This window comes from Quercus lobata, chromosome 8 (assembly GCF_001633185.2).
Source record: "Quercus lobata isolate SW786 chromosome 8, ValleyOak3.0 Primary Assembly, whole genome shotgun sequence".
Taxonomy (NCBI): domain Eukaryota; kingdom Viridiplantae; phylum Streptophyta; class Magnoliopsida; order Fagales; family Fagaceae; genus Quercus; species Quercus lobata.
In genome coordinates this window covers 30,550,670-30,559,937 of record NC_044911.1, presented here as the reverse complement: position 1 = coordinate 30,559,937, position 9,268 = coordinate 30,550,670, and the positions used below count along the sequence as shown (strand labels likewise).

Sequence of the window (9,268 nt, the reverse complement as noted above, 5' to 3'; positions counted from 1 at the left end):
CTTTTTTGTAACTCGATAATCCTAAAATCGAGTTATATGAAATACTCGATACTCCTATAATCGAGTTATGTACAGGTTTTTCCCGCACTGCTGCCATTTCTTTTTTTTTGAATCTCTACGTAACTCGATTTTTAAATAATCGAGTTATTTATACTGTTATAAATCCTGATTTCGTACTGTCTTTGTGTCAGGTGGAGTGTTTCAATGTAACTCGATTCATATAATATCGAGTTATAAAGTATACTTGATATCCGTAGAGTCGAGTTATTCTCTTATAATTTCTGCACACCTTCTCCTCCCACTCAGTGTGCCTTGCTCTCTGCTCAACTGAGGACGCTTTCTGCTGAACTGAGTTGGAACTCCTCCACGGATCAACAGCGGCTTTCTTCAAACTCAATTGAAATTTGTATCACCTCAGGTAAAAAATTCACATCACAATTTTAGGGCAATGTTATTTTCATTTGATATTGTATTAAATTTTGATTTTTTGGGTTGAATGAATGTGAAGAAAGTACATTGGTGTGATTTTGGTTATTTGTTGTAGTAAACGTTGGTGAGAAGAGAATGAAATAATTTCTTTACTATAGCAACATTTTGTATTGCACATAATCATCATTGGTTAGACATTTACAACAACATTTAGTGTTGAAGACAATGTGTAGACATTACCAACAATGTCTATTGTTTATGGTCAAATGTTGGTGTTAGTGTTAGTATTTCATTTTTAGCATGCAATAGTACACAATTTTATGAATGTCTTTGCTGTGTACCATTCTATGCAGGATTACATTATTTAGCAACAGTTGATACACACTGTTAACTTGATCATTTGGTGTTATTGTATTCAGTGTCAATGTCTAGTTCTGGCAACCCACAACTCTATAGGCCTCATGATGTGTTCACTGCTATGGGTCGTTGTTGGGTATTGGAAGATGAGTTCAGCTATCCAATCAATCCGAATTTGCGAAATAGTGCTTACGTTCACAATACCATGAGACAGGAGTGGGCTTGGTTATTTTGTGAACAACAAATGTTTTATGATGAGTTGGTTGGTTTTAAGTTGCCAGTGCCTCGGCGACTCGCATCACAAATGCCCAGAGACAGCATCGACGAACTTCGTAAAGCATTGAACCGCAAAAGAGAAGAAAATAATCGAATGAAGATACGTCTTAATCGATATCGGACCCAAGTCGAGATTCGAGAGTTAGTGCAGGAAGGGTGGTACGAGCATGCACAGTTCATGCAATCACTTCTTGCTGATCCCATTTATCAGTCAGACGTGGAGACGTCAGATGAAGAGTAATCGTGTCGTGTCGTGGTGTAATTAGATTTTGTTGGAGAACTATTTTGCTTAACTATGTGTTATATGTATGGTTGCATTTGTACTATGTAAACCTTATTATTGATTATGAGAAGCATGCACATTATTCGTAATGTAGATTATTCTCACATAAGTCATAAAAGTCAAATATTCTCACACATGATGTTTTTCAATAAGCACGTACGACATAATTCGTGATTGTTGGTTAGAAGAGATTACACATAGGTAAAACCATGTTCAACCCTGAAACTAAGCTCTCAAACAAACGCGTGCCATAATAATTTACAGGTTGAAAGCACCACTTTGCTCTTAGAACTTTGATGTTAGTGGCTTGAGGTCACTGTTATATCTGTTTAATTGTGTTTGGTCATTCGTAAAAACATTAAACATCAGGGTGTTCATTATCGTTGGTCATTTTCAAGGATGGTAGTCAAAACACTCTTCTCATAATCCGTGACTGTTGGTTAGAAGAGATTGCACATGGTAAAACCATCTTGAACACTGAAATTGAGCTCTCAAACAATCACGTCCCATACACATTTACAAGTTGAAAGCACCACTTTACTCTCAGAACTTTGATGTTCGAGCTCACTGTTATATCTGTTTAATCGTGTTTGGTCCTTCACAACATACTTAAACTACGATGTTTATTATCTTCAGCTCACTGTTATCTAATATATTATGTAAGGGGCTTCCCCTGTTTGGATTCCTCATATTTGATTAAAAAAAATCCGTTAGACCTAATGCTAGAGTGAATGAGGTCATGCCAAGTGACGTTTTTATCTTTTTCGACGAGTCTGCACTGCAAGGTTTCATCAATAAATTTTGTAATGAAAATATGATGCATGAGGAATAGTCCAGGCGAGGATCAAATTCAAAAGAATATAATTGCTGATTTAAGATCGACAAAAATATCCAATTAGTGGAAAATACATGTAAGCTCAGCAAAACCTCCAATAAAAATAGTTGCCTGAAGTCAAGATATAGCTTCAGCCATTGTTCCAAGGAAAATCTCCTGGGTGGTTCATCGTTAATATCAAAACCTGTAAACGAATTGTGCTTTCACAAAACCTTCCATTTGTATTAATAATTACTATAATCTAAAAACACGTGAGCGTCGTACAGAATTATGAAATAAATGTTATTTACACACAGACTTGGATCTACTTGATATTATATAGAATCACATAATAACATAAAAAATTCTTAGACCATTACATCCATTTCAATAATACTAATGATAGTAACGATGGGCATGAAACTAACCATCATATTAATATATCAAATTACTTTCAACGGATACCATGCTCTTCAAATTGCCACTAAAATAAAAAAATATAGAACTGTCATACAATTCTCCAAATATGTTATAGCAACCACGAACTGAAAATCGTCCCCCCCTTGGGTACAATACCCAATGGGAATCATCAAGACTTAGATGGTGTAGAAGGTGGAACAGGACGTCTATAGTGAGCTAAGTCCGCTCACATAGCTCCAACCTCGGCAAGAAGACCATGTAGAAGCTGACCATGGGCTGCCTGAGTCGTCATAATGGTCTCCATCATAGCATGAAGAGAGGGAGGAAGAGGGCATGTATGCGCTGCATCAACAGTGTCAACATCTATCTCATCATCACCATCCTCGGCAACAACAGATGTGGGATCCCCATGCATGTCCTCATCTTGAACATCTCCAGTAGTAGACCGTACTCGTGGTCTGTTGGATGGACCAACACTGAGGTCGACAACCTTCTTTTGGGCAGTTCGCTGTTTCAGAAATTTGGCTCCTATAGGGGCTTGGATGTGAACCAACTCGTGGGAAGGAAAGTTCTTTAATCCTAAATATTTGAGGACCCTATGGATGAGAACTGGGAAAAACAAAGCATGCCTCTTATACTTGCTCCTACGCACCTTGACAATGGTTTCGATGAAAAGGGAAGGAAAACAAATGGAACTATTGGTGACAAGGGCGTAAAGCAAGATACACCTGTCTACAGGGATTGTATGGATATGAGAGATAGGGAAAATGTTGTGACAAGCTATCCTAAAGAAGATATAATTAAGCTCAGTCAACTCACTTGAGCTAATACTTCGGCCAGAATCCCGATTGTTTGATCGTCCACAAAGAACATCCATAACATCATCAATACGAGGAGACATAGAGTTTGGATAAGTAGGTGTACAAATTATAGGTACATCAAGGGCTTTAGATACGTGCTCCCTAGTTATTGTAAACGGTACACCACGTATGGACGATGTCACCTTGTGACCACCAAGATCCTCATGCACCGATAGATTCGAATAGAATTCTCTAATCAAGTCAGCTGGAGGGGGTTGTATGTTTGTACATAGGGACAGCCAATGCCTAGACTGTAGATTCTCACGAACAAAAGGATGCAGTTCCTGTAAATTGATTTGCCTTTCTCCCCAAATACGCCTACGCTTAATCAAGGTTTCAAAGGTTTGTTCATTTTCTGGCGTGAGGAACCTTAATTGATCAAACACCACTTCAGGTTCGGATGCAGCTTTGCATTTTCCCCTCTTAGTCCTCTTCGGACCCATAACTAATCGATGGTCAGTAGTGCAAACACGATCAGCTCACACAAAAACAGAACCAAAATGAAGTTTGAAGCAGAGAACAAAAATTGAAGAGTAACCAGATACCATGTGTAGAAAATCATGCACACAATATACTGTCTAGAGCAGTTTACAACAACACAATGAAAAAACAATATTCTTATTCACGGGTTGTTTAGTTGGTGCAATAATTGTAATGCATTTTGGTCCGAGTCAATAATTTGAAGTTAGAGACATAGAGTATATAACATAAGTCTTATTATATAGGAAACATACAAGTGGATTTAGGAACTGACATATATCATACCATCGTAGCTACATGTAGTAAGTTTCACCAGCTTCTACAAAAAACAGAAAATAAATTGCACAATGTACAGTTCAGACATACAACCAGCATATATCTATACCACACACATATGGAGCCACTGGCAAGTTCATTTTGTGGAAGGAAGACAACCTATGACATAGGCAACCTTACTAACAACAATGCATTTCACTAGCCAAACACCCAATTTCATCACAATCTTCATAGACATAGACATAGAAGTGTGAACCATCGAGAATAATGCACCAACAATGTGTAATTTCAAAGACAGCAACCGTTAAAAGAGTCTTACTATGTAAAATCCTCGACGAATTTGCGCGGGAAATTGTGGGTTCTAGCCGGATGAAGCGAGAGCAATCGAAGATGTAATTTCGGACAGCTGCATGTTCTGCAGAACTGGGGAAGAGTTAATAAAAATGGGTAATAGATTGTAATGTCCATATAACTCGATTTTCGGGAAATCGAGTTACATGCAATCAAATTTTCAGCACAAGGGCTTGCACATAAACCGACTGTTCGTAAATTGAGTTATGTGTAGCACAAATAACAAGAATCCAGTTAATGGTGGAACGGCTTTCTCATAACTCGATGTTGCAGACAACGAGTTAATTTCAAATAACTCGATTATATATAACTCGAGTTATTTTTCTGGGCCCCTAGTTATTTGGATTGGTCCAGATGCAGTCCAAGACGAATCGAAGTTCAAAGGTAGGCCTGCCACAATACTCGATTCTACTTGAATCGAGTTCTGTGCAGTGGACAATCACAAGAATTCAAATTCCTCGAGATTTGGAAAATCGAGTTACGTTGTACACATGCACCCACCCAGCCCATATATTTGGACTGGTCCAGATGCAGTCCAAGACGAATCCAACTGTATATGGCTACCTCGCACAAAACCGAACTCCGGTAAAATCTAGTTATTTGCAGTAGAATATCTCAAGAATGCAATTTCTGTGTGTAATGGCTTGCATATAAATGGATACATCATAAAGCGAGTTATTTGCAGAGTTACTCAATTTTGTAGTACTTGAGTTATTTTCACTGGTCTCACCCATAGACCTCTTCTCCCTTAATCTTCCTGTTAGGTGTAATCATTTCTCAACATTAATTTAGTGTGGTATTGACAATAACAAGTTGACTGGGCTTGTTAATTATGATACCTCAATTCATGTGTCTGATCCTCAATTTCCTTGTACAATATAATGTAATGTTATGGGGCTGAAGCTAACATAAAGAATTGCCGTTCATGATTATTTTTGTGATGTGATGTAAGCATTACCTGCCTTCAATAAGAAATTTGTAGGGCTGCCCTAAATTCTAGTGTCATCATTCTGCCATTTTGGGACTGCTACAAGTAGTCTTCTAAGTTGTTCCAAAAATCATGCGGAGCCTTTTTATTTAATATTTTTTATTTACTTCTTTTTTAGTGATATGATTTTCAATAAAATGTAAGTTTCACAGTTTTCATGAAAATTTCTTGAGAAAATGGATTTAGAAATAATCCAGACTCATGATTCCTTATGACAATGATAGAATTACTTGCATTTCTGCCGTGTGGATGACCCACTTTCATAAGCAGTTAATGGCAGCAGTTATGATAGGAGTCTGACAGATGTTGTTTGCAGGTTTGTTTAGTTCAAAGATGATGTTTTTCTATAAGGGATATCTTGGTGTCTTCAATGTTTCCGTGTATCCTAAATCTCTCTCCTTTTTTATTTTCCCCTTATATTCATCCTTGCGTTTGCAACACTACTGTTCTTTTGAAGGACTACTGCAACAACAAAAAAAATATCATCCATTTTGTGTAGATTTGATTTCAATATAATTTAATTATCGTATCCAGAAGCATGAGTATGCTCTCTCGAATTTTAATGTTTTTGTACATGCAGGGAACTTGGCATTGGAATAGTTCCATACAGTCCTCTTGGTCGTGGTTTTATAGCTGGCAAAGGAGCCGTGGAAAATTTGGCTGCAAATAGCGTATTGGTACATATTTCACCAGTATTTTGTGTTATTCATTTGTAAGATACAAAGATTTTTCAGGAAACAATGATATTTTTCTTTGAGCAACGATTCATCAAGTTCATTGAATAAAACGGTACCTATTTTAGTCCTTGCAGTTTACAAGAAGTTCCAACTTCATCTATAACATTTGAAAACTTGCTACCAAGTGAAATTTTGAAAATTTAGCTATCAAGCTTTTCAATTTGCCACATTATATTGATTGACACAATTGATGGATTAACTTCTCACTTATTTTTTAAACATCTAAATTTGCAAACATCAAAAATAATGACTAAAAATTATTGCACATGGTGTTATTGTATTAAAGTGTTACAATATATACAAAACATACAACAATGTCATCTGAAAAGAACAAAATCCTATAGCAATAACAATGTTGACCCCCCTAAAATAAAATCCAAGAGTCGCCATTCAATGTAATATAATTGAAGGACATGCAAAAAGGCCAAAATCCAAACAAAAGCGCAGAAAAAAATACAGCATCACATTCATTTTAAAATACATATGAAAGTTCATCATAGTAATTAAAAATTTTCCAAGAGTGAAACTCTAAACATCACAAAAGTACCCAATCAATAAAGTTGCAAACTGGGATGAACAAAATAGGGATGAATAGTAAAGTTGCAAAGTAAACACACTCTAAACATCACATAATATTATTATCACTTTGCATCCACCCTAACCACTTAGTCTTCTAACTTGAAAATGTGGACGTTTAACACAACACCGTCCCTCATAATCAGCTCAAATACGCAAACATCTCCTACTTGCAAACTATTTTCCCTCACAAATGCAGACCAACCAGCTGATACGACACATGATGAACCCCCACTTCGTTCATAAATGTATAGCTTCACAGGCCATAATCGGTCCACAATCTGGAGCTTAACGGGGAGTATACTTGCTTTGGTGTAGTCCTTGGTAAACCCGTCTCTTGGTAAGTAGTTGATAATGTCTTGGGGTAAACTCTGTACAAGGAACAATAATAGATATTTAACAAATATATTCCAACAACAAGTATCTAATTGATCTACATCTTTTCACCTAAAAACACAAATAAGAAAAAATCATTACCAACAAAATGTCCAGCCACAAGTATCTAGTGTGACAATCTTTCTAATTGATCTATGAAAAATGATAGTTAATGGAAGTTGCATTTCTAAATTACAAAAATATTACATTTTAGTGAAGCTAAAAGCTTACCGCACGATCCTTGCCATTAACGTAGGATGGACGCATGATAACAGTGAAAAGGGAATTTTCTGATTTAAAAGCATTGGCTATAACAAGATTTTTAGCTACACCACCGTCTTCCTTAGGATGGGCTGATCCTGAAAGAAGTTGAAAATACGAAGTCATGCACATAAAATTAATAGAGCAGAAGCTAAACAAATCAACCAGTTGCTTACAAAAATGTAACATTCAAACCTAAACCCTCTCCCCTATAAAAGTGTTTGATGATTTCAACAGAGCTGTCATCACTCTCATCATCTTCGATCCTATGAACTTGGAGTTCGTCGTCTAAAGTAGAGTCTATTTCTGTTGCAGTGGCATCAAATATGAGTACATCAAACTGTGAATTTCCTTCATATTTGAAAACTAGCAAGTGCCCCACGGCTACACCATGAGAGCTTGCAAATTCGGACCAACCATTTTGAAACCAAACCCCCCCAGCATGTTGTGTCAACTTGACTTTCCATTTTCTACCATTTGGAATAGTGAGAAAGGCCATATCTGACAAGTCCACTCCAAATTTCTGCACGAACTTATCTGGAATCCGCTGTAAAAAGAATCTCCATAACATAAATGCAGGCTAGGGAAATAAACACATGCAATCAATCCTTATACACAATGCTAAAAAATAAAAGTTTGAATGATGGTAGAATACTTCTTAGTTACAGCCCCCCACCCCCACACAAAAAAGAAAAGAAAATCAAACAAAATAAAATGTAATCCTACAACATTGACGTTATATTTAATAGCTATAACAGTAACAAATCTTATGAATTTTGAAACCAAATTATACAACCTAATCTTATAACCAAAATAACCATCAACAGCTGTCAACATTTTACATTTCTCTGTTGTTGTTGAAATGTAAAAAATTTTGGGGAAATGTTGTATTTTGATAATGTGTCTGTGATTTGGTTTTGGGGTGTTAGGGAAACATTGAAGATGACCCACTTTTGTTTATGGGCAAGATTTGGATTTAGACGTAGTAATTTTTGCCACTTAGCCACTTCATAAGTTTATGAACTCTAAAAAACAAATGATAAAAAGAGTGAACGATTTCCGTATCCTAGTTTGATCCCAGGACACAGTTTCACAGTTTAAATTGAGTTATACATCTGTGGTGACCCTATAAGCCCTATCACATTTTCAAAAAAATGCCATCTGCTCTTGCTCTGTATTTATTTTTCCTCTATCTCTACCTTGCGCCTATCCCTGTTTCATTTTTTGTTCATATAAAAGTGTTCGATGCAAAAGTACTCTGTTATGTGACTGTGTTCTTCTTAAAGTGTAACCTATGTATTACAAAATGAAAGTTTTTCTGACTACATGTAACAAATGTACATTTTTTCAAGAATCACAAATAAAGAAGATGAAGTGTACGAAGTGTATATTAGCATATGATTTTCAGAGGAATCTAGTTTATAAATTTGAGCATACTTACAAGCTTTCCTTCCTGAACAGCATTCGACAGAATAATCTTGAAAAAGTGTGGGGACCGATCAGCAGGACCATCGTCGTTGTCTCTCCGCCATTGAGAAGCCATTGTTCTGGTTCTCCAAACTTTCGCTGAGAAGAAGTTGAACAGTTGCTGCTTCGTACGTTTGAGCACTAAATAGTGGGTTGGTCATACACATAACCCGATTATTAAGAAATCGAGTTATGTGTACTGGGACTAAAAGGAGTCCATGCTGTACGCAGTGTATCTCAGAGGAATCCATGTTGTGTGTGGTAACTCGATTGGAAGTAACTCGATATCCTGAACATCAGGTTAAAGTAGAATTACTC

At 36.5% G+C, this 9,268-nt stretch overlaps 2 protein-coding genes across 2 annotated transcripts; one reads left to right on the top strand and one right to left on the bottom strand.

Annotated features, from left to right (window-relative positions):
- Positions 1 to 231: 231 nt before the first annotated feature.
- LOC115958583 lies at positions 232 to 1,417 on the top strand. Its single transcript, XM_031077014.1, has 2 exons — positions 232 to 418; positions 849 to 1,417. The coding sequence occupies exon 2, from the start codon at positions 854 to 856 to the stop codon at positions 1,301 to 1,303; it is 450 nt and encodes a 149-aa protein (XP_030932874.1). The 5' UTR covers positions 232 to 418; positions 849 to 853; the 3' UTR covers positions 1,304 to 1,417.
- Positions 1,418 to 6,936: 5,519 nt separating this feature from the next.
- LOC115956722 (B3 domain-containing protein At4g01580-like) lies at positions 6,937 to 9,026 on the bottom strand. Its single transcript, XM_031075025.1, has 4 exons — positions 8,925 to 9,026; positions 7,679 to 8,030; positions 7,454 to 7,581; positions 6,937 to 7,218 (listed from the first exon to the last, which is right to left on the bottom strand). The coding sequence occupies exons 1-4, from the start codon at positions 9,024 to 9,026 to the stop codon at positions 6,937 to 6,939; spliced, it is 864 nt and encodes a 287-aa protein (XP_030930885.1).
- Positions 9,027 to 9,268: the final 242 nt, after the last annotated feature.